Source organism: Apis mellifera, linkage group LG5 (genome assembly GCF_003254395.2).
Source record: "Apis mellifera strain DH4 linkage group LG5, Amel_HAv3.1, whole genome shotgun sequence".
In the NCBI taxonomy this organism is placed as follows: Eukaryota; Metazoa; Arthropoda; class Insecta; order Hymenoptera; family Apidae; genus Apis; species Apis mellifera.
The window spans coordinates 9,839,985-9,864,470 of NC_037642.1; the positions used below are offsets into that span (position 1 = coordinate 9,839,985).

Consider the following 24,486-nt stretch of genomic DNA (forward strand, 5'->3'; position numbering starts at 1 on the left):
ACATTGTTATATTTTGTTTTCAATGTTTTTATATCCTATATTTTTAAATTTAATTATAAGTTGTTTATTTGGAATAATTCCATTGATAATAATTTCCTTTTTGTATATTACGTTTTTTTATTTTATGTATAAAAGAGTTATATAGCAACAAGTTATTATTGGTGTTATTATTACTTAACTGTTTCTTATTGCTGAAAGAGTTATCTCAGGGTCATGTAAGATTAAAGTAAAGCCCATGATTACATAAAGTTTTACTGATAATAACTATTACTTACTCATATTTGCAGCTCACAATGATTCTAATTGAAGTAAAGCATTCAGTTGAATTCTCTTAGTGAAAGATATAAAACTTACGGATCTATTCTAAGAAATATGGACATGGATTACTTTGTGGGTGTTGATGTAGGAACAGGAAGTGCTCGAGCTGCTTTGGTATCCTCTAAAGGGAAGATAATAAAATTGGCAACATGCCCACTTGAAATTTTTCACCCTGCTCCTAATTTTTATGAGCAGTCATCTGATAATATTTGGAGTGCAGTTTGCCATGTAGTAAAGGTATAAAACAAATTTAACAAATTTAATCATTTTTTATTAATAATAAATTATATATAACTTTCTTAATTCTAGTCAGTTGTGGCTGACATTTCTGCAGATAATGTAAAAGGTATTGGTTTTGATGCTACATGTTCATTGGTTGCAATTGATAAAACAGGATCACCAGTTACAGTTAGTCCAACAGGTATTTTCCAAAATTTTTCAAAATTAAATAAAAATATCTATTCATTGTTTAAATTTTTATTTTTATAGGAGAAGATAAACAAAATGTTATATTATGGATGGATCATAGAGCACAAGAAGAAGCTGATTTCATAAATGCTCAAGGTCATGATATGCTTCAGTATGTAGGTGGAAAAATATCATTAGAAATGCAAACTCCTAAAATGTTATGGCTGAAAAAAAATCTATCTTCATCTTGGAATCGTGCAGCATTGCTATTTGATCTGCCTGATTTCCTAACATGGAAAGCAACAGGTTCTGAATCAAGGTAACAATATTATTATATAAAATTTATTTTTAATATAAAACATAAACATTGTAGTATAACTTTTTAGTTTGATTTCAGATCTTTATGTTCTTTAGTGTGTAAATGGAATTATAGTGCTGGTCCTGATGGTAACAATAAATGGAATGACGAATTCTTTGAACAAATTCATTTAAAAGATCTTAAGAAAGATAACTGGAGAAAAATAGGTATTATTACTAATCTATATAATAATCGGAATTGTTTCTATTTAGGTAAATTTAAATCATTACACAAAACGGAAATTATTTCGTTTGAATCATATGTAGTTTTTGAGTTAACAAGTTAACAAATCTCTTTTATGTTCAGACAGATAATATGAAAGTATTACTTTATTTTAACAAAGAGAAATATTAATACGAAGGTAATGATGTGAGGGCTCCGGGCGACCCGGTTAACCAAGGATTATCAACAAAAGCTGCATCTGAATTGGGTCTCCTAAAAGGAACAGCTGTGGGAACTTCACTTATTGATGCACATGCAGGAGGACTTGGTATGATAGGCTGTTCTGTACCTGCCATGTCTTATAACTTACAAAGTAGATTAGGTATATCTATACAAAATGTTTCTACTTGTATACTTTATTATTTTTGTCGCTTCGATTTTTGTAATTAATGAATGTAATTTACAGCATTAATTTGTGGCACATCAACTTGCCATATGATAGTTAATGAGAAGAAACTTTTTGTTAATGGTGTTTGGGGCCCATATTTCAATGCTATGGTTCCAGGATTATGGTTGAGTGAAGGAGGACAAAGTGTAACCGGAAAATTACTTGATCATATAATTGATACTCATCCCGCGACACCAGGAATTTTGAAAAGTTTAAGCGGAAATAAGTAAGTTAAAATAAATTATATAAATTCATAAACGTTATTATTATTTGTCATATAATTTTTAGACATATACAGCAATATTTATCTGAATTATTACAAACGATATCTGATCAAAAAGGCTTAAAAAATATCTCGTATTTAACGAAAGATATTCATGTATGGCCTGATTTTCACGGTAATCGATCACCTTTGGCTGATCCAACACTTAAAGGAATGGTAATAATATTATATGTTTTTTTTACTAACTCAATTATAATGAAATAAATGAATTAAATTTTTTAATTGAATATTATATAGATATCAGGACTTTCTTTATCAGTTGATCAAGAAAACTTGGCACTATTGTATTTGGCAACAGTACAAGCTTTAACGGTACGAATATATTTAATTTCCTTGTATTTTTCTTATAATAAAAAATACATTTAAAATTTTTTGATAGTATGGTACAAAATATATTTTGGAAACATTAGAAGCTGCTGGTCATAAAATAGATACTTTATTAGTTTGTGGAGGTTTAAGTCAAAATCCATTATTTATACAAATACAAGCGGATGTATTAGATTTACCTGTATTATGTCCTACTGAAAAAGAATCAGTACTAATAGGAGCTGCAATTCTTGGATCTTATGCAGCTAAAAAATTTAATACAATGTATGATGCTATTAAAGCAATGGGAGGATCTGCAACCATGGTTAAACCTAGAAGCAAATGCTACAAGTAAGCGAATCTGTTCAAAAAAATTGTTTAAATTATTTTTGATTTATAATATACGTACTATTTTTCTTAAAGGTATCATCTCCAAAAATATCGAGTTTTTCGAAAGATGGTGCAAGATCAAAATGATTATAGAGAAATTATGAGTGAAGAATTTTTATAATTATTATCACAGGTGCTGCATTTGTACTTATTAACACTATGGTGAATAAAATGAGGAATTATACTTAAAAAAAATCTTTTATAGAATCTCATAATTAGCAAATAATATAAAAAAAAATATGATATTTCTTATACAACTTTTTTACTAATTAATAATATTTTATATTATATATTATTATGTTGAAATATATTTTTGTTATCTATTTTATTTTTTATCTTTATTTGTTGTAAATAAAGATATATATGGAAACATTTGTAGAGTTTTCTTACTTTAAATGATAAATAATAAATGATAATTTAAATATGACATATTAAATAATATTGCTTTATTTAATACTTAAATGTAGATTTGATTTTATAAAACATGTTACAACTTTTTATTACAATTTGGTATAAAACATGTAAAGTCATAACAATATTGCTAGATAGTTAATTGTTATAAAAATATTGTATATATTTTAGTTTTTTTAATAAAAAAATTTTGTTTTTCAATATTGTTATGTAATTTTATAAAATGATATTATTTAAGAATAAAAAGCCTTAATTATATAATATATAGTATATTAAATTCTATTAACTTACAAAATAATTTTCTTATCTTGTCAACTAATATATAATATTTTACCGCACGAAGTAACGTCATTATCACATTGTTTAAGAAAACTTCTTAAAAATTTGACAACCTTGATATTTTATTCATTCTTTAGTGATATAATTTGAAAAACGAAGAAAACTAACAATTCCATATCACAAAGTCAGTTTTATCACATCTGATGTATAATTGCTATATTCTGTCACTAAATTAGTGACTTTAACTAAAGAAAACTGACCATAATTTGAACAAAATATAAATGTGATTTTAACTTATATTAAAATGATTATAGAATATTATTCAGAATAATACTGGTGTAAAACTTTGGATAAAACTAGTTTCTTATTAAGTATTATATCTAATATAAGTATTAATAGCACAATATAAATTGACAATTGTTTGTGAACTTGTTCTATTTAAATTTTTAAATCTAATTCTATTTAAATCTAATTTATATGTTGGTACTAATTGCACCTGATATTAAACATTTCAGTTTAAATTTTCTATAAAATGATTGGATAATATTTTAATATTACAGAATCTTAATAATAATTAGCAATTATAATCGTAAATTAATTTTTTGATATACATATACTTATTAAGAAACAAATAGAAAGCTCTTTCTATCAATTTTAAAATTCAAATTTTTTTGAGTATTTAAAATTTGCATATCAATTATAAATTTTGAAGAAATATAATTTGATAATTGTAATTTAATTTGATTCATTAGTAATTTGATATTATATCAATATCACCATCAGTCTTTTAATAACTAGTTTGTTGATCTAAATTTGTAGAAAAATTGAATGATATAAAGTGAATAGTATGTTTTAAATGTGCATTAACAAATTCAAGTTTATCTTGCATTATATTCTAATTCTAACTAATAACAATTATTATATAAATTCAAATTTAAAAAGTATTAATATTTTCATACTTGGAAGACACAAAGTGCGTGTTTCAATGAAACATTAGATTGTAATATTCTTTTCATGAAGATAATTTTTATAATATATATATTTCATTTATAAGTAATGAATATATTTTTTTTTTAATATTAGCAAGGCCATTGCTAATGCAAAACATAACGCGTATATTTTAGATGATATAGAATATCGATTCAATTAGTAATCAATATTATAGTTATGGTATGTTAATTTGTATTAAAATTATTTTACAAAATCATATCGTCAAAAAAAGAAATTATTCACTAGCATTTGATATTGCTTTTCAGTGTAGAAAAATATGCTATTTAAAATAATAATAAATCAATTTAAACAAAGCGATAACATTCTGCGATATGATTAAGCATGTATTGAAATGCTGTAGAAGGAGACGTACCAAATCTTTGCCTCCATAAATGCTTTGATATTATACGCTGTCCTAGAGTATGTGTAGTTTCTTGAATTTCTTCGCAAATCTCAACACCAGTTTGCCAAATTGTTTCTTAATAAAAAATATTAATAATAATATTTTTATATATAATATTTGATAACAAGCAATATATATACATACCTAGATTATTAAGAAGTTTATTTTTTCCTGGTGGATCAAATTTCTGGAGTTGTTCTACACTAATTACTTTATATTGTTTTAATTCTTGTAGCAAATCAAAACTGCAACAACGAGCTCGATTATTTGCTACAATATAACTACCAGGAGCACTGTGTTTTGCAATCTCTTTTAAAGCTTCTTTAACCATGTTGCATTTATCAATATCACATTGTGATTTATCTATCTTCAGTGGCTAGTGAATGATAATATTAAAATGAAAAAAAATATAATTGCAAATAATTTTAATATAAAAATTAAAGAAAAAAAATAATACCTCTGGAAATGCTTCAATCATATGAAACCACATTCTAGTTGGTATTGTATTTGCTTCTGCTATACATACTATTGTATGAGAGTTATTGTTGCGTTTCTTAGCACTAGTTATATCAGAAGGATTTTCAGTCATATAGCCATTAGGAAATTCATCCACAATTAATATTGCACTTTGACCTCCTAGAACCCAATCCTCTGGATGACTTGTTACATAATTTTCAGAAACTTCATCACATCTCTCATATACTTTCTTAACTACATGTTTTTTTATGTCTAAAAATAAAATATATATAAACTTTTTTATTCAAAATATTTAAAAATTTATATAAAACATACCTAAATAATTGGCAGTGTGTTCACTAGGTATCATTTGACACCATCCTAATATCAATTGAAGGCACATTTTCAGGTCACATTTAACTCCAACAAAAAATGAATTTTCTCTAATAGACTGCTTTCTTGTACAGTTAGGACAAGACCAACTATATTTATCTACAATTCTTGCTTGATTCCAAGCCAAACTCCTTCCTTTACATTCAGGGTGTGGACAAGTAGAAACAGTTCTAATTAAACTCATTTCTTTTAACCAGCCACATAATTCTCCTTCATGTCCTTGTTGTAACATAGGTCTTACAACAACATCAAAATAGCCTCCTTGATCTCCAAATCTCTCTATACATTGTCTGAAAATAAATATTATGATGATGATAAAAAAATTTTCAATGAATATTTAAAATTTTTTTAATAATTAATTTAATAATTAACTTATTTAAAATATTAAAATAAATTATACGAAATATATGACATTACAAAAATAGAAAGCTACATATTTGATTCTATATGAATGAATAAATTTGAGATATTTATTGTATACAATAAGTGAGAAAAAAAATCAATATTTTTCGAGGTTAAAAAGTTTACTATTCTTGATATTATTAAAACAAAAAATTAATAAAATATTAATTTTTCAATGAATTTTTTAATAAATAAGAAAATATAATATAATGTTATAAAAAAATAAATATAATTATCGAAATAGTTTTCAGTAGCAGAAGCAACAAGTATAATTACTTCAAAACTATTCCATTGAATCAATTACCTCGCTTTGATTTTTGCGTTCTTCATTTTTGATATAAAAGTCACAATGTACAAATATTTTACAATTTAAAAGGAACTTAGGAAAATCTATAACATTTTTAAGCCAACTAAAAGATAAACAAAAATAAGAAAATCAACGAGGAACCACAAAAGACCGCGGAGCAATCTCAATGTTACGCAGCCATCGCGCATCGACTTGATTATTGTACATGCACCACAAACAAGATATAGGATAGACCCAACATTTAATGGAATTTTGTATCCCATATTCTGAAATACCGATTGCGCAAATAATCAATGTTCAATGTATCCATTTAAACAATGTATTCATTAAACACATAAATACAGAAATTATTTAATTTAATTAAGATAAATTTAAAAATATTAAAGATAAAATTACTAGATTTTAAAAATAATTTCTTTTATTAAAAATATATTAAAATACAACTTTATTAAAAATATATTCTTTTATTAAATATTCTTATGATTTATATATGTTGAATTTTATTCATTCAGATTTTCTAATTACTATTAATAACAGACAATAAAAATAATCAAATATAGAAATTGTTTCTTGAAAAAAAAACAAATATGAAAAATGTGGATAAAAATAGAATAAAAATATGAGAATCGCCATCAGTGTTGCAAATAAACTAACCAAAGACAACAAATAGTAAGAAAAAGATAGATATAAAAAAAAATTCACCATCTCAAAAACTTATTTCTTGATAAAACCAACATTTAAAACATTCAAAAAGTCGTATTAACAATTGATTCTCATTTTATCTCTATTCTTTTTTCATTTTTTTCTGTTTTTTCTTTCTATATTTCGTTTGCATTATTCTAAAAGTAGTACTGATTTCAATATTTTTATTCTATTTTTGTCTTACGCTCAGTATTTGTCTTAATCAGGTATGGGATATCAATTAAACATTTTCGTTATTTCTCTTTCAAAACTACAATGTGTTTTAATTTTTAATGTAAAAAATATAGATATTACATTTTAAGTTTTACAATGTATATCGACGATTTCTAAATATAACACAAGTGTTTTGACACGAAGCAATATTCAGCGATAGCAATGAGATTTAAATATAGTATTAGTAATATCCATAATAGAATATTTATTCTATTTCTTATGTGTTAATTTTATATTCAAATTTAATTTCAAATTCAATTAATATTGCAATTTTATTTTGAATCGAATCGATAATATTGAGAATGACATTAAAATGATAGAAGAAAGTCTTAATCCCCGAAACAAAAATCGAATATTAGATCTATTCTGTATCTTGTCTGTATACATTATCTTATCCTTTCTTTTCTTTTCGATGAAAAAGAACTTAAGTAATTTTTTCACTCATTTTTATAATCGATATATAATCAACCATAGAATATTCTACGATTATTTAATTTTTATTAATAATAAAGTTCTACATTCAAAATAAAATGATAGTCCATTTCGATTAAATACCTTGTATTTCTTTTTTATTATGAACATGTTTTACAAAGCAAAATTGTGTAATGGTGGAAATGGTGGATGTTGTGGAGGCTGAAAACTACGGAATTAGTGTTGGTGGGGACAATTCAACAAGATTTCTGGAAAAGTGAGTGCGGGTAAAAGGGCATCGGCACAGTAATATAAAAAGTACTCTTTAAGACAGCATGAAGAATTAGGCCGGCACATTCATCCATTACGTTTCTAAATATTCACACTGCACTTTCATATGTATGCAATTTTAAATGATAAATATGACTTTCCTTAGATATTCTAATAATTACCCCACCAAATTTTTATATCCATTACTCAATTTGCACTTTTTCAATAAATCTAAGTATGAGAAATGACCAATTTTTTGTACATTTATCTCACAATTATATTTTTCTTGATATATTTATCGTTATTAAAAAATAGAAATTAAATGTTTTTCACGCCTGCACATTTTGCTACCTTCGTTTTGATGTAAAACAAAAAAAAAAAAAAAATAATGAATATTTTTTATTTTAATTTTAAAATTCAATTATCGATACGTGTCACAAATGTTGTGATCTCCATGCTTAAAATAAATAATTTCAATTTTATTTTCGTTTCAAAATTGAAAAGAAAAAAATAACGAAGGTAACATTAAAAGCCGCCTAAAAATTAGTTTACACCATTTCATTTACACAAACAGTCTCAAAAATATGATGTCCTAATAAAAAAAAAAAAAAATTAATTATATTAAAATATCGCTACGTCATTATATAATGGTTTAGCGTGAAAATGATAAATCAGTATTGTAATAAAATTTTTTTTCATTTAATGACCGACGAAAATCAATCATACATTTGGGCTTCGAGTAAAATAGTGATCTGCGATGTCACTGAACTCTATTTAATATTTACAAATGAGATCGATATTAAAAATAATGAGCAATTAATTTGTTTTCTTTTTAAACTCTTTTTTCTCATTTTTTTTTCTTTCTTCAATATTATATATTCTATAGTGCGTGCATAAGAAGGCGCAGTCCAATAATATTTTTTATTCACGACAAAAAGGATTCAGTCATACCACACCTTGCAGAGCCGACAAAAAACGTGAACATGTTAGAATACGTTACTTCTTTTTTTTTTTTTTTTTTTTTTTTTTTTCTCTCTCCACTAACAGTAATGGCGACTGGCAGATAAACAGACAGTTTGGCAGGCATGGTGAACATAAAATCAAACATGTACACACGATACAATTAACCAAACCTTTTTCTTTCTTCACTTTTTTTTTTTTTTTTTTTTTTTCTCTTGCACACAGCATACATGTGTAAGACATTCACACCGTCTTCCATTCTCTCAATTACCGTTTCACACCATCCTTATTTTCTATATCCATGAGGTCCTATAATATTTTAACATAGGCTTTAGTATGCTATACTTGTAAGCTATTCTAAAAACTACCAGCTGCGTCGCCTACTATGCGGCACAGTCATCTTAATTAATATTAGGAATATCGGCAGTGAAATTCCAATGATAGACGCGGCGGGCAGGCAGTCAGTCCAGCAAAGTCCGTGGCACTTGCGCTGCTCCGGTGCAATAACGGATTAAAAAACTTGATTTTTTTCATCGGGGTGCCCCACGCGTTAATTTTTAATATTTATCATTGCGACATTCACGATAAAATGTCTAGAAAGATAATGAATTAAAATTAGGGGGGCACCCCATTGTTCGAACAGAGCGATTCTCTATTTTTACTTCCACCATGGCACCTTCGTCATCGTATTCACCATCGCTTATTATCATCATTATCATTTTTTCTCTCTCTTTTCTTTTCTTTTTTTTTTTTTCCTTATCCCTTATATATATCTATTATACGTTTTTTTTTCTTTCTTTCTTGTTTCCCGTCTTTTTTCTTTTTCTTTTTTTTTTTTTAGCTTGTTGAAAAATAATTTTTTCTTTCTTTCTTTCTTTCTTTCTTTTTTCTTTACAATACTTCCTTGTATGATCGATCCGCGACGCCGCGGATCACCAGTGTCATCGCTTGTATGATGAATCGATCGGAAAGAACGAAAAACAGCGTCGAATTGTCCGAAACATAAAAAGTTACTAAGATTACAAATCACAAATGAAATCACAGACTTTCGTTGGTGGTTTGACAGAGGAGAGGGGGGCCGCACATTGCAATTAGAACAACATTGTAGGCATTATTCTTATATCAGGAAAAGTTTTGAACGGGCCTCGTATATATATTTTTATAGAGGTTATTCTCTTTCTTTTTTGCTTATCAGATTACCCCCAACTCAATCTATTCCCATCCATTCTCCTTGATCATATGAGCAAGCTCGATTATAAACTTTCCTTCTTTATATTTTTGACTCGACTCGAACGCATGCTCCTACAAAATTTCCAAAATGATATTAGAGAAATATCCGGATCGATCCGTGTGCGTGTACGTATATACGTATGTTTTAAATATTTTTGGAACAATTGAACTTACGTATTTCCACCCAAGGGTGGTCTTGCAACATTCGCAATAAATATCAGCCACAGCATGAAGGCCAGTTAAGAGAACTCGCTCTTCCGCAGGACCACAGCCCACGTTCACCCTAAAATAAATAAAGGTGAAACGATGAATTCGATGAATTCATTATTTTAGATAGAAATATAAAGAATATAGGTGAGAAAAGAGATGCGAAAAAACATGTGAGAAGTTTTCACAAATAAGATATCGTGTCCTACTTTCCACAATAGATTCGATCTTGCCTCTGTGCGACTGTGAACACATTAGCATACTTACACGGAATTAAAGAGATAGGCACGACCTTGACTGCCCTGGAAGGACTGCAATCAAAAGGAAGAAAAAGCTTATTACAGTAGACTGTACGTTAGCTGTATACATATGTGCACAATATATATATACATACACGTAATACGCATATCACGGTATACATGCTGTGTGTACCGAGCTCGGAAGTGAATGCGAGAAGTCTGTCCGTTACCTGATCTAGCACGGCTCACCTTAGAGATGAGTTCGTCGTGGTTGGCGAGGTGAGCACGGCAGTGAATGCACGAGTAAGTGCGGTGACACGAGGGCAGGTATGCTTGAAAAGTTTTGACCATGATGGCGTGTCCAAGCAAGCAAAGGAAACTTCGCCCTTGTTTTCTTCTTCTTCGTCTTCGTCGTCGTCGTCGTCGTCGTCGTCGTCGTCGTCGTCGTCTTCGTCTTCGTCTTCGTCGTCTTCGTCTTCGTCGTCGTCGTCGTCGTTGATTTTCTTCCCTCGTTTTATCAAGTGTCAAAACGCCACTTTTCCCCCCTGCTGCTCGTCGTCGTCGTCGTCGTCCTCTTCTTCTCCTCCTCTCGTTCGTGGGAACAACGTCTGGCCGTTAACAACCCGATTGATACAACGAATTTCTCGAAATCGCGGGGTGGTGGTGCAATAGTGGCCCCGTTCACCGCCGCTTCGTACTCCGATCAGCTGTTGAGCTGGTTCAGACAGCGCCGGTTCGGGGACACCTGTGAACCCGTGATTATTATTAATATTATTATTTTTCTTATTTTTCTCTCTTGATCGATCCCTGACGATATGAAAAAAAAAAATATCAATGCCTTCCTACTATTGTATTGTGCAACTTAAAATTATATACGCGCTTGTAACGCGTACGATGACGACACGTGTTATATATCTTTGTCAGGAATAGCCGCATGATCTAATCTAACGCAATGCGTTCAATTCGATTATCATGAATCTCTGTCTTAAGATAATGTCTTAAGAAGAGAATTATATAAACGGGAACATTAAAAACATTAAGAAAATATATTTTCTCTCTCTTTTTTAGAAGAAGAAAGAAAAACTTGGTGTTTTTCTCATACACATACATATATATATATATATATAGTTGTAATAAAATGTAGTAAACAAACGTAGTCACGTGTAGAAAAGACTAAAATTACATTTGGTTACGGATTAAAAATAAAACAAATATTGGCTCTTGCGTATATTCTTCGGAATCTGTGCTCTCGTTACATTGTGAGCTTCACAATATTTACTCACCATCATGTATATTATTCCACGACTATCAATTTCAACTTATTTATACGATTCGTTAAATAATGTGCCACCATGCGCCATGGCGCCTTCTTACTATTAAGTAAGATTGTAGCAGCGTTGAAAACAAAGAGCAAGAAGGAAAGATAAAAAAAAAAAAGAAAGAAAGAAGGAAGGAAAAATTTCCATATGAACGTTGTACGTGGAAAGAAAAAGAAAGATAGGAAGAGAATAGATAACATGCGGTGCAATATCGTGTATACATAAAAATAAGAAATGCATAACGAACACGCAACGGCGGAGGAGCGAAACTGCTCGAACATTTTAAAGCGCAATAGCATTGATGTACGTTCCATATCGAGCGACCGGCTACGCCACGTGCTGGCGCGTGTTCAAACAAAGAAAAGAGACAAGGTCTTTATTATGATGCACCTAAAGAAAGACTTCTTTATAAGGACCGGAGAAGTACGGGTCTTAGTCTTTTCTTGTTCAACTGTTCACGCTTCCAACCCGTTTTTGTATCTTCTTCTTCCCTAAAATTGTTTTTAGATCTCTCTTTGAAATTATCTAAATGTTGAAAAAGGGATTTTTAAAGCGTAAGTCGATAATCTTCAAGATTGTTAGATGTTGAAGTTTGAAAAATGATGAAAGGAACAGATAAAATGATCTCATTAATTATAGTTGAAGTTGTATATTGGTAGAAAAATAATTTATCAAGATCATTTCAAAAAAAAAAAGGTTGATAAGCAATATTATGTTAGAAGATGTAGTAAGAAATATATGGTATAGTATAGTTTCTTAAAACATAATTGCATCCTGTTATACCCTTTTGTAACCTTGGGCGGTTTGAAGGTCACTGTACTCACAATCAGACTCGTTAAGTTTCTTCCATATCTATGCACTAAGAATGTTCCAACAAAAGCACAGCGCATTTCATTTTAAAATACTCAATAGTAATAATCGTTTTGTAAAATAATCTTGAAAGAAAAAGATTTCTACCAATATCCAAATAACTGAGAAAAAAAAATATTGAATAAAATTATTATTTTTTATTGTCTTCCTTTTTCTAAAGAGAAAAAAAAAAAGTACTTGAAGCGAGATAATTTTTATTCTTCTTCAATGCTCATTATCCAAAAATAATAATGAAAAATATACATGAAAAGAAAAAAAAAAAAAGAAATAGTATCAACAACATTAAAATTCAATTCAAAAGTCTCAAAATAAAATTTATCGTCGTTCATTAATATGAATGAAGAATGCATAATTGTAATCATCTCGTTTCCATAATTTGTATTGCAAAAAAAAACACACACACACACACATGTAATGGCGTATGTAGAAACAAAAATAAGAAATTTTGTTTTGATACACCTGAATAAGATGTTTCTGCTTTATAAGAATGAAAGAATGATAACCTCTTATTTGAATTTAGACACCAGACGACTTCTGCGGTTTTAATCCTTTTTTTTTCTTCCTCAATCCTTCTTCGTCGCGTCCTTTTCTTCTTCGTTTACGTTCCCCCTCTCTCTCTCTCTCTCTTTCTTTCCGTTCCACTTGCTCTCTTTTTTTTTTCCAGCTTGAGTCAATCGAAACAATGATTCGTCGTGGCCTTGCAATAACGGTACTACTTCACTTTTCAGGTTTATGGTAGCGCGCAGAATTAGCAGTCTGTGTGACACAACTGGTGGACACGCTTCCTGCTGTATTATTTCTGACGCATGAGAGTAACTCTAAAGACCATAAAAAGGAAAAGAATGCGACGTAATTAAAAATGAATTGTTCCTTAAAATTTCGTAGATTTTATTTTCTGCAATTTTTAACCTATTCGTTTATTCGTTTATATTTGAAAAAAATATCCTTCTTGATCAATCTTGAAAATAAAATAATCTAATATACTGTGTAAAAAATAAACTGATACAAGAAACTGCTTTTGATCATTGATTAATTTTAATGTATCGAGCAAATAATTGGTTTAAATTAATTAAACCTGATATATAATTGCTCTAGATAAAAAAATCCATACATGTATATTATTTTCATCCATAAATGTGTAAAATTTATTAATTTATTTATTTATCGATACACGTATATTCTACTTAAAACGCCAACGAATTGGCGTTTAATTAAAAATTTATTTATCTTCCAAGATATATACCGAAATATTTGTTCCACATATTTTTTCCACATTTAAATTAAATTAGAAAATTCATGAACTTTGAGAGATTTAAAAAGTATATACTAATAACATGCACTAGGAACAGCACAAGGAAAATGATAAAATCTGAGAATTTTTGCATCATAATTATCCATCATAAATTTAAAACGTAGTTTCATATTTAAATGAGCAAAGCTTCTTTGTAAGTGAACAACACGATAATTGTACGAAATGTAAAGAATATTAAATGCATACAAAAAAACATACATACGTATGTAATAATTATTATTACAATAACTCGAATTGAATTGTTGTATTAATTTATATAGATTGAACGTTCGAAATGAAAAATTAATAAAATTCTCTAAGATATGATCTTCAAGATGTTTCTCGGGTAAAAAATTAAAAAATTTCTCATGCTTATTCGAGCATCCTTGAATACAACGACCATACAGAACATCTGTATAGAATAATGGTGGCGCGCGGTTCGATGGCCGCGGACTATGAATCCCGCAGAAAGACCGCAAGAAAGAAGTTTCCCGACGAATTGTTAGGGACAAAGAGACGGAACATTCGAGTCAATACACGACCCAAGGTCATTGCTACCCGTCGCCGACGCATCCTCGGAATTTCCGATTTTCTTGTCATCCTTTTTTTCCCCATGCCAGTGCAGCAGACAGCGCGCGCGCCCACCTCGCCATGAATAAGACACGAAGAATCCAGTGAAAGCCCGTTTCTACCTGCAATAGATGCTTTGTTTCTTCACCAGGCGTTGGTGGTATGACGCGCTATGTGTGTATGATATACCTGTTCCAGACAAAGCGTACAAAGTGGGAATACACGTGTAGTAACAGATGTCGCTCATAGCTCATTCTTCCCATATATACGGTCTACTTTCAAAAATTCATATGCAGTAGCGAAGAGAGCTACTTGCGTGTGAAATTTTCATACGCGTTTTCAATTGTGCGAATATCGTTGTTGCCATTATCTCACGCGATGTGTTTATTAACGGTAAAACTTATTTTTAAAAATAGGTACTAATCTTATTTTCATACCAAAGATAAAAGGAAAAGAAATTGTATAAAGATGAACCGTGGAACCGTTTATTAACATTCTCGATCTCTTTCGAAGCGTGTTATTCGGCAGAATGATAAGATAATCGATCGTATACTTTTGATACTGAATTGAAAAAAAAAAAAAAAAAACATTGATATTAAAATTTCGAAACATTCAGTAGTCATTAGATGAAACAAAGGAATCGTTTAATATCTTGTTTATGAAAAATTTGACGTAAGTAATATTGTAAAGGTTAAAATGACAGGGTTAATTGTTAAATTAGTCCTTTTGGAAAATATAATAGATAATTAATTGATATCATTATGTGACGCGAAGTCATTGAATATCTTATCAATTTTTTTCTAAAAATATGAAAATTCTCTCTAAATAATCTCAATTTCGTGTTTTCGTCCGATTAAATATAAATCTGACGAGCTAATTATTATATTAATTAACCGAATAAAAGTTCTTCTCAAACTTTCAATTCGATGTAAATAAAGGAATAACAGATCAGAATCAACGACATTCAATGAATAGAGCTCTGAATATCACGTTTATCGCATAATTTTCCCATGGGAAATTTATTCGGTGCGGAAGGTAACGAGGTTACAGGAGAAATTTTGTTAAGGTTCGTGTTCTTCTTCCCATCGATAATTTCACGTTTGCGCGACCAACCTGTCCATTTTTAACTTAATCATAACTCGATCGGTGACATTAAACCTCTCGAACGTTGAAGCGATCACGTACTTAAAATAAAAAAGCAAAATATCCTCGTCGGAAATATCTACTTTTTGATACGACGAGGTAATTAAATATTAATCAATTATCTATCTTTAGATTTTTACAACAAAGCGAATTACAAAATCGATCGATTGAATGCCAATAATAATAATAATAATAATACAATCTTCGTTTATCTTAATTAATTGAAATTATCAGTTGAAACTGATCGTTTGGTAACTCTTTCGTTAATGTTCAATTTATATTGACCACCATTCAAAATGGTACCGAATGAACTAGCCTGTCAGAATCGTAAATTGAAACGATCGTAAAGATTCATGAAGCGTCGTTAAATAACACTTATGTTAATGATCGCGCGCACACACGCATCTACGTATACACAACACGCACGAAATGGTTCCAATCTAGTAGAAATGTGACGATTGTCGTAATAAAAGCACGCGGAGTACATGGCTGACGGCCAATGGTACAAAAATTCTTGCCGATTCTAATTTCATCCCGGTATCTCCGCGTAAAATCGTTCACATTCGATTTATTTATTGTTCTCTTGATTCTATTCAATAAGGAGTTGCGGCCATCTTCGAGTGAACTTCATTCAACGAAGCCAACGCATACCATCATCGAGGTAATCCAATACAAGCACGTGATGAGCGCGATTATCCGAGATGCTATTACAGCGAAATCACTATCGAGCAAATTAAGCTGAAACTATCGAAGCTCGCGCAGAATCATATAGCACCTGTTTCGAAAAATAAAAAAAAAAAAAAAACTCGAATTCTATGTTTGCACGGCTATAACCGTTTAACCAGAAATCGATCGATTTCATGCTTGATCAACCATCGAAATTTTTCAATAAACCGATTTATTTGTTTGAAAAATTTTGATACTTCTTTTAACTTTCCTGTATATACGAGTTCTACACCATGGAATAAGAATTGTAGATTTCACCTTAACCTTTTACTTAACTCGACGTAACAAAGTGAGGTTAGTTTTGTAACAAAACTGATATAAGTAGCTTAAAAAGTGCTAATAAATAAAATTTAATTTCCGCTAGAGATCAAACGTACGAATTTTAATTTTGCAGTATTTGTATTAATTTCAAGTATGTTTAAATATTGCAGGAAAAAACAATCGTTCTTTTTATAACACGGCGAACTATATTGCGTGCGATGTTGCACGTATTCCGATATCGTTCAATTGCATAGATCGAAAATGATCAAAATCTAATGTTTTTATATGACGTAAAATCACGAAACGAGCCTTCTCTTGACAAAAACCATCGCTACATCGATACAGTATATCCGCAACATAATCGAGGATCTGCATTCGATCAATAATTCACATGTAAAAGAAAACGGTTCGTGATCAAACCACGTATACACTCTATATACATTTAAAAAATATATCTTTAAGTAGCGCTATATATGAATTCCGACATGAAGTGACAAATTATATAATATACATAGAAAGAAACGTAATCATCGGCTTCAAATAAATACATATACATATGTATCTGCTTTTATGATAATATAAACATTATTTTTAACTTTATAATATTTCAAATCATACATATATATATTTTTAAATTCTTCCATAATACACACGTGATTATAAATTTTATGAAGTTATTTATTATTAACTGTATAATATAAAAGTTAAATTAATTCGTAGATTTGATATTTTCATTTCGTTTTTATTGGTAATAATCTGATTTAGATTTTTTAATAACTATTTGACCGTTATGGTACTAATAAGAATAAGATTATGATCGACCAGCGCGACAAGGGAGACATCTATAATCTCAATGATGTAAAATAAAGAAGGGCGCGTTGTGTTGTGCAGTTCGATAATACTGCACACGCGATAATCGATAACTCTTTTCAACGACTAACCCTATACGGAAAAGGGTTAAATAGATGATCAGTAAACAGTTGTGCTCGCGAGAAGGTATTCACGTGTTTGACCCACGATCGACAGAACACGCATCGTGGGTCATGCAATACAGTCACGACTCCACGCGTCATCGCGTGTATTGACAAAATGTTTTCTATTGCATATCACATGCAAGGCGGTACACGGTGATACGGCCTTAACTTGCATTATATGCAGGGGCGTAGATCGACGTCTTTTATGATAACAGATGAAAGAAAAAGAAACAAAAAGAAAAAACAATAGAGAATTGCAACGATTTGATAAACATTTATCAACTGGACTTACATATGATATTTATGTTTTGCATTGTATGTTTATATATATATATATATATTGTGCATAATCACAACGTGACTATGTCTCATAATATTTGTAAATTGATTTTGAAATTGTAAATTTTTTTTTTGTATCGCTAAAAGAAAATATAATCAATATTGTAGCTTATATTTATATAACAAAAAATATTTGAATATTGAATGTCGAATTCGCGCAAAAAATAAATATATTTATAGAATTAAATAAATATCGAAATTATAACGTTGAAATATATTTTTATACTAATTATATCTAAATTATATCTTATTTAAAATTATTAAAATTAAAATTTATGTCAACATTAATAAAAAATTGAAAGATATGCCAGCAAATAAACAATTTAGAATAAAAATTGCATACAAGATAAAAGACGCAAAAAGATCGAATGTTTATAAGACAAATCAATTCATTTATTATATGCATTATTATATTCATATATATAAATATGAATATAAATCATATCTCGCAAATAGAAGATGCACAATATCACCTATGATGCAACAAGATTAAATGTATAAATAACATGAACGATAATAAAAATATATTTATTAAATAAATAGAAACAAAAGAAAATTGTATGTACGTATATTGTCCTTTAAGTAATCATATTACAAACGATCGTGAGATCGTGGTTGTTGTATCAAAAAAGATGCTTCACTTCAATGTAAACAACAAATATACACACTTGATGTATCAAATGTAATATAAACAAGCATTTGATAAAGAAAGTGTTGCGTCGTTTCTACTTTTATCTTGACTTATCTTCTTCTATAATATAATATTTTACGTGACAATCGAAATATCTTCGATATGATAATGTAAACAATAAATAGAATTCATAGCATAAATTAACAATAAATAAATAATATATGATTGCAAAAATTGATTGTATTATATTATTTATAATATAATTCAGTATTTCAATTTTATTTTGATAATGATATAAATAGTTTGTAAAAAAGCAATGCAACCTCCTTTGGATCGTCGGGTTACAACGATATTTTTTTCTTTTTTTTTTTTTTGTTTTGTTTTCCATTGAATGCATGGGGAGATATGGCTTCAATAAGTCACGCAAACTTCTCGACGAATAAGGATCCGTATGTTACAAGCAATGAACTTTTTCATAAAAAAAGAAAAAAGTGATTTTATAAATTGTTCATAATATTCATAATCTTTATTATTATATTTTATTATAATTTAAACTAATTTGAATTACTTCTGATATATTACGTATTGCACATTGAAGGAACGGTAAAACGCAAATTCTATTCTATTTTGATAACGAAAATAATCAACGTTGCAAATTGATGTAAAGTAGAAAAGATAATACTGATCTAGATATCAGTCGAGCATTTATTTTCACAAAAAAGTAGCTATAAATTTGTTTTTTCGTCTTCACGAACCAAAAAAGAGAACATTGCCAAACCAATGTTACGATTAAACGTAAAATTGCAGGAATCAAAAAAATATAATGGAAGGTATTCTATCCACGCGGATAGCTGAGAAATCTCAAGCACAAGTCTCCACACGGGAGAAGCGGCATGCACGCGATTGCCCGGTGTATCGCGTATGTGTACGTCCGTGTATTTCCCCCCAACAAGAGAGAGAGAGAACAATGACTCTAAAGACGTCGCACGTTTTCTTCGCAACAAGTTTTACATTACACTCGGTGGCGGCGGGACTGGGCGACAAGCAACGGAGTGTTCTTGCTTAGCATGCAGATAACTTCTCCGTGCAGTAAGGTGCATAGTCGTTTTATAAATAATTCGCGCGGATGTCTAAAAGAGCCAAGATTGTTGAATCACAGGCAAGATAGCATGCACACGCAACGGGAGTAATTATATACAATATAACGGTTCCATGCATAAGAAATTTGCAGAAAGAAACGAACCACCGATAAGGAGGAACAAGTTGCAAAGAATATTTTTCTGAATTATGTCAGATAATATAGATCACAAATTCATTTTTTAAAAATAAAAAAAAAACTTTTCTTGTTTGTATACTAAATCTTATGAAAATTTAATCAATAAATGTTTATATATATATATATGTATGAAATATTCAAGCGAAGAAATCTAAATCTTCTTAATTGATAACAAAAAGAAGAAAACATTCGAATTTGTAAATACTATGAATTGCGTAATGTATACTAGTAGATAACGTTGAATATATGCGTTGAATATATAAGAACGAGTGAATCATACTTTTAAGTAAATCTCTGAATAACAATAATGATAATAAGTTAGTTTTTTTTTTTTGCTGCGAAGATTTTCATTATATTTGATGAAAACTGGTAATAGAATATTGTAATAGTGGGAAATCTAATGTAAATCTTGAATTCTTGCGTTTTATTTGAAATATATTACAAAAAAAAAAAAAAAAGTTATCAAATCGATAATCAAGTCAATCAAAGTCAATAGCTTTTTTTCTCATTAAAGTTCGTTTGGTGCTTTCTTCCATCCTTATTCCATCTACAGCTTTTTTTCCTTGCGTGCATGTATGTATGTATTCCAAGCTCGAATAAACATATAGAAACATACATATGTGTTGCCTATTCGCAGTATATTTACGTATATGTACGGCTTCGATTATTGGTTCGTCAACTGCAAGTGAAATCAAACAAAAACATTCGCTTGATGATGCGCAAAGCGAGAGCGATGCACAGATTGAAAATATTTTTTTTTTCATTCTTGTTATAATTATGGATAATAAATATAAAATATATATATATATATTAAAAATTGAAATAATTATAAAGTTTGAACTCGATTTATTGATATAAAAATGATGCATTTCAATTGTTGTATTCATTTGTTGTATGTAAATGTAATAAAATGTAAATGTCCATCTATTATAATGAACACATTCGATTTGAAACATTTAATTATTTTGATTAATTATTATGGATCAGTGAACGAACTTTATATTTATTTATTCTTATTCCGCGCAATGATTATTGGACAAGCAAATCAATGGCGCATGACAAAAACTTCGAATAGCCTGGGATATATGTTCTAGATAAAGAATATAATCCAATCTATAGCGAAGCATCACATGGGATCGTTGCGTGAAATCAGCAGAAAAAAAAAACAGTAACGTGATTTAATCTATTCTGATCGATTTTAAAAAAAAAAAAAAAAAGAAAAAAATATCAAGAAATATTTATTAGATAAGGAAACAAAAAGTTATTATTTCTTTTTAAAATGTATTGATACGTTCGGTATATTTTATAACGTACAGTTAAAAATATGCCTTTTTTTTTTGAATCATTTTCATATTGTGTAATCGTTATTACGAAAAATATGTCTAAAAAAGAATTCAAGAAAAAGCAAAGTTGAATTGCGTAGGTCACGCACGTACAACGAACCAGCGACAGAGTGATAAATGATAGCGAGGTTTTTGATCGCAAGCCCCACCACTATTGAGAGCCGAGTTTAATCAAGTGCGCGCGAAGAAAATAATACGTTAAGTTATGGTACGGTAATAAAGCACGTTTCTAACGGAAGTTTACTTGCAACGCATAACTATCGAATCATGAATGAATATCTTCGTTGTTTGTCACGTTTCACTAATCATTATGACTAATAGTAATAAATTCGTAGAATTAAAGGTCATTTCTAATATTTTCTTATATTGCAATAATTTTTTATATCAAAACGATTAAATACAATTATTGTTTTTGCAAGAAAATAATAATTTTGATAGACATGTTAGAATATAAGTAATAAATCAATGTTGCATACAAATACTAATACTCAAATATGGATAAAAATAATATTGAATAAAAAAAAAAAATTAAATTTAATATTATTTATAGATCTCTAAGTACTTATAAGTACTTACGTAAATGTATATATATATATATATATCTATACCTATGCGCATCGAATATAATCCCCTTTACCTTATTTTAACCATGAGCAACACAGTTTAATGATTATAAAAGCCATTGCCCTGACTGGTATAATCACACTAGCAGTATCTCTGTAGAAAAATAACAGAGAAAAAAAAATTATTAAAAAAAAAAACAAGACCCCCTCAGAGTATTCTGGAACATGCGTTGGCCAGCCTGCGAGACGGTTCTATCGCGCGCAGCTCAGCTGACAGCCCAATCAGCTGTAAACGTACACAAAAGCGTCGTCCAACAGGTCCACGGACGCGTTCATGAAAACAGTAGCATTTAAAATAAATGTATTTTGTGTTATTCGATCGAAATTTATGCATTTTCTCATAGAAAAGTAAAATAAGATATACGTGCAATATACATATACACATATAATGAATTAATGTGGTCAATATATAATATAGTTACGAAAAAACGAGTAAAGAACTTTCGTTGCGCGACCGACATAACTCTAGTAGTTTCGTTCGGTCACTGTTGCTTCGTTCTGGTTAGAAATTGCACGAGGCTACACCACTGCAACTTAAATAAACACCGGGAGAGGAACAAGCAGCATACAGCAGCTTCGAGTTTAGTTAATTCGGGTCATCGTCCTTCGTAACTCGTCGCGCATATTTAATTTTCTATGTAAAGCGTCCTGGACAGATGCATCATGGATGCTTTCGAAGCGAACTACATTTTAATATACACTTTATGAACACGTTCGTATATCAAATAATTTTCAGTCTATTAAATTCGAAAGGCGTTTGACCGATTCGAGTCAACCCGTAGTCAAATAGCGATTAACATAAAAAAGAAAATAGAAATATTTCTTTGAAGAACTTTTTGATGACACAATTTTTATAGCAAAAAGTCAATTTGTATTGTATGCACATGTTGGTAAATTTCACTAAATATTTAAGATACAAAAATCGATGAAAGTTTGATGGCTCGAAGAAGCACACAGGCAAGAAGCAATCGTTACGTCAATTCTCCACTTAGCCTTTACCACAGGTTTTACGTTGGACATTATATAGGTTTTTCAGAACGATCGAAGCTGTACACATTCACACATAGCAAGAAGAAATGTCGCAAGAAGGTATGTGCGTACTAAAAGATAATACTTAGAACGTTTTTATGATGCGACGGTTGAATCAGCTGCGAATGTGTACAAAACAACGAGCATTATCTTAGTGACATTGCTGGTTAAGTATCAGCAAAATTATCATTTCAAATGTAGATATTAAAATGTCATTGACATTACAATAAGTTAAAAATAATATAAAGAATTTAAAAAAAGAATAAAAAATTAATTAAAAAAAAAAAAAAAAGTACACCCATGACTTGGAGACATATAATTACATATTTATGGAGTGTAAGAAGATCAATTAACAAGTAGGAGTGTACGTTGATCAATTAACAATGGAATAATAGATTCTTATCCTACGCATATATGCGGACGTGACGACAGAGCTCTTCGATATGGCAGATTGTGCACTGTTACTAAGTGGAAAAATCCTCATTACAATGTACCATTCAGGTAAAATTGAAATAAAAATAATTGGTTATGAAATTCGAGACAAACAAGATAACGGAAAAAATCGCGTAGAACGCCACAAAGCGACGGCCCTGATCTTCTCATGGAAGGCAGCTGACAGGCCCCCGTCAGCTGAGAGCGTACACAAAGTCCAATGCCGTATGCGCACGTACTTTTAATCTTCGGTCTGTTTCCAAGGAAGAGTTCACTATCGTAAAATTTATATGTATCTTCGGTCTAAGACTAGCTATTCTAATGATTTAAATAATTGCACGCCAAATATATAATTTTAAGGAAGAAAAAATAGTATTGCGTCGTTTCGACCGATCAAATAAAAACAGCATGGAGTATACCTTTTTAAGTAGCATTTCAAACATATAATTATTTGTTTAAAAAGATTAATTTGGAGCAATGTAAAAGTAAAAAAATATCACGAATAATGATTTTTCAATTCGACACAGATATATCAATAATAATTCTAGTAAACGCAACCATTGCACTTTCAATTGTCCAGGATACGTCACATTTCATGAAACATATTAAACCGTAGAAAAATGGCAATGAAATTGAATAAAATGTATATAATGTTGTCAAAGCAAACAAAGAACGCGTGCATAAGAAGAGGGTGCATTGAAACAAGGGTTTACGCACCTCCATATGCATCCGTGGCCGCGGCAACGAGAGACGATGCGTGTCCTCGGCCTCTTCTCCGTCTCGAGCTTTTGATCACGGATCACGGCTTCTTCGACTTCGCGAAATGCCACAAACAACGACGACGACAACTCGTTTTGATCATCACTAACGCGAAACAGTCGCATCCAGCGAGCACCGTACTGCTGATCGGCTCGGCGTCGTTCGATTTATTTCGGTTCGTCCGCAGGCGGGACGATATACGATGACCTATGCGCATGCGCCATTTGAATAAATCCGTCTCCGGACATGACCACCAGAGGTCGCTTATAACAAGCGCTATCTTTTCTTTATTGTATTATCGTATGAAACGCGGGAGATTTCAGGATATTGAAATATGCAAGCAATGAAATTTTG

At 29.9% G+C, this 24,486-nt stretch overlaps 3 protein-coding genes and 1 long non-coding RNA gene across 6 annotated transcripts; 2 read left to right on the forward strand and 2 right to left on the reverse strand.

Annotated features, from left to right (window-relative positions):
• The first annotated feature begins 11 nt into the window (after positions 1-11).
• Positions 12-3,518, forward strand: LOC411100 (FGGY carbohydrate kinase domain-containing protein). Its single transcript, XM_394574.7, has 11 exons — positions 12-215; positions 288-555; positions 628-739; positions 808-1,045; positions 1,124-1,251; positions 1,446-1,628; positions 1,713-1,920; positions 1,983-2,133; positions 2,215-2,289; positions 2,357-2,634; positions 2,707-3,518. The coding sequence occupies exons 2-11, from the start codon at positions 373-375 to the stop codon at positions 2,792-2,794; spliced, it is 1,644 nt and encodes a 547-aa protein (XP_394574.3). The 5' UTR covers positions 12-215; positions 288-372; the 3' UTR covers positions 2,795-3,518.
• A 932-nt stretch (positions 3,519-4,450) lies between these two features.
• Positions 4,451-6,576, reverse strand: LOC100577941. 2 transcript variants are annotated; one of them, XM_006567818.3, is made up of 5 exons: positions 6,284-6,308; positions 5,549-5,895; positions 5,214-5,485; positions 4,901-5,132; positions 4,451-4,831 (listed from the first exon to the last, which is right to left on the reverse strand). In XM_006567818.3, exons 2-5 carry the CDS (start codon positions 5,835-5,837, stop codon positions 4,659-4,661), a joined length of 966 nt encoding a protein of 321 aa, XP_006567881.1. In that variant the 5' UTR covers positions 5,838-5,895; positions 6,284-6,308; the 3' UTR covers positions 4,451-4,658. The 2 variants fall into 2 exon arrangements, with proteins under 2 accessions (XP_006567881.1, XP_006567880.1); XM_006567817.3 differs by lacking the exon at positions 6,284-6,308 and adding an exon at positions 6,312-6,576 and having other exon boundaries at positions 4,452-4,831.
• A 1,423-nt stretch (positions 6,577-7,999) lies between these two features.
• LOC411099 (protein yippee-like 1) lies at positions 8,000-24,290 on the reverse strand. 2 transcript variants are annotated; one of them, XM_006567821.3, is made up of 6 exons: positions 24,091-24,290; positions 13,239-13,553; positions 10,796-11,291; positions 10,575-10,618; positions 10,275-10,383; positions 8,000-10,172 (listed from the first exon to the last, which is right to left on the reverse strand). In XM_006567821.3, the coding sequence occupies exons 3-6, from the start codon at positions 10,895-10,897 to the stop codon at positions 10,083-10,085; spliced, it is 345 nt and encodes a 114-aa protein (XP_006567884.1). In that variant the 5' UTR covers positions 10,898-11,291; positions 13,239-13,553; positions 24,091-24,290; the 3' UTR covers positions 8,000-10,082. The 2 variants fall into 2 exon arrangements, with proteins under 2 accessions (XP_006567884.1, XP_006567883.1); XM_006567820.3 differs by lacking the exon at positions 13,239-13,553.
• LOC113218778 lies at positions 14,725-21,163 on the forward strand. Its single transcript, XR_003304692.1, has 2 exons — positions 14,725-16,400; positions 19,478-21,163. It is a non-coding gene; the product is annotated as an uncharacterized LOC113218778 (long non-coding RNA).
• Positions 24,291-24,486: the final 196 nt, after the last annotated feature.

Coding starts and splice junctions, on each gene's coding strand:
- LOC411100 (XM_394574.7), top strand. CDS start 373: ATGGACATGGATTACTTTGTGGGTGTTGATGTAGGAACAGGAAGTGCT. Junction 740..807: donor AGTTACAGTTAGTCCAACAG/GTATTTTCCAAA, acceptor TTATTTTTATAG/GAGAAGATAAACAAAATGTT. Junction 2,134..2,214: donor ATCCAACACTTAAAGGAATG/GTAATAATATTA, acceptor AATATTATATAG/ATATCAGGACTTTCTTTATC.
- LOC100577941 (XM_006567817.3), bottom strand. CDS start 6,337: ATGAAGAACGCAAAAATCAAAGCGAG. Junction 5,896..6,311: donor AACGCAAAAATCAAAGCGAG/GTAATTGATTCA, acceptor ATTTATTTTCAG/ACAATGTATAGAGAGATTTG. Junction 5,486..5,548: donor ACACACTGCCAATTATTTAG/GTATGTTTTATA, acceptor TTTTATTTTTAG/ACATAAAAAAACATGTAGTT.
- LOC411099 (XM_006567820.3), bottom strand. CDS start 10,897: ATGGTCAAAACTTTTCAAGCATACCTGCCCTCGTGTCACCGCACTTAC. Junction 10,619..10,795: donor ACGACGAACTCATCTCTAAG/GTGAGCCGTGCT, acceptor TTTTGATTGCAG/TCCTTCCAGGGCAGTCAAGG. Junction 10,384..10,574: donor GCCTATCTCTTTAATTCCGT/GTAAGTATGCTA, acceptor TATTTATTTTAG/GGTGAACGTGGGCTGTGGTC.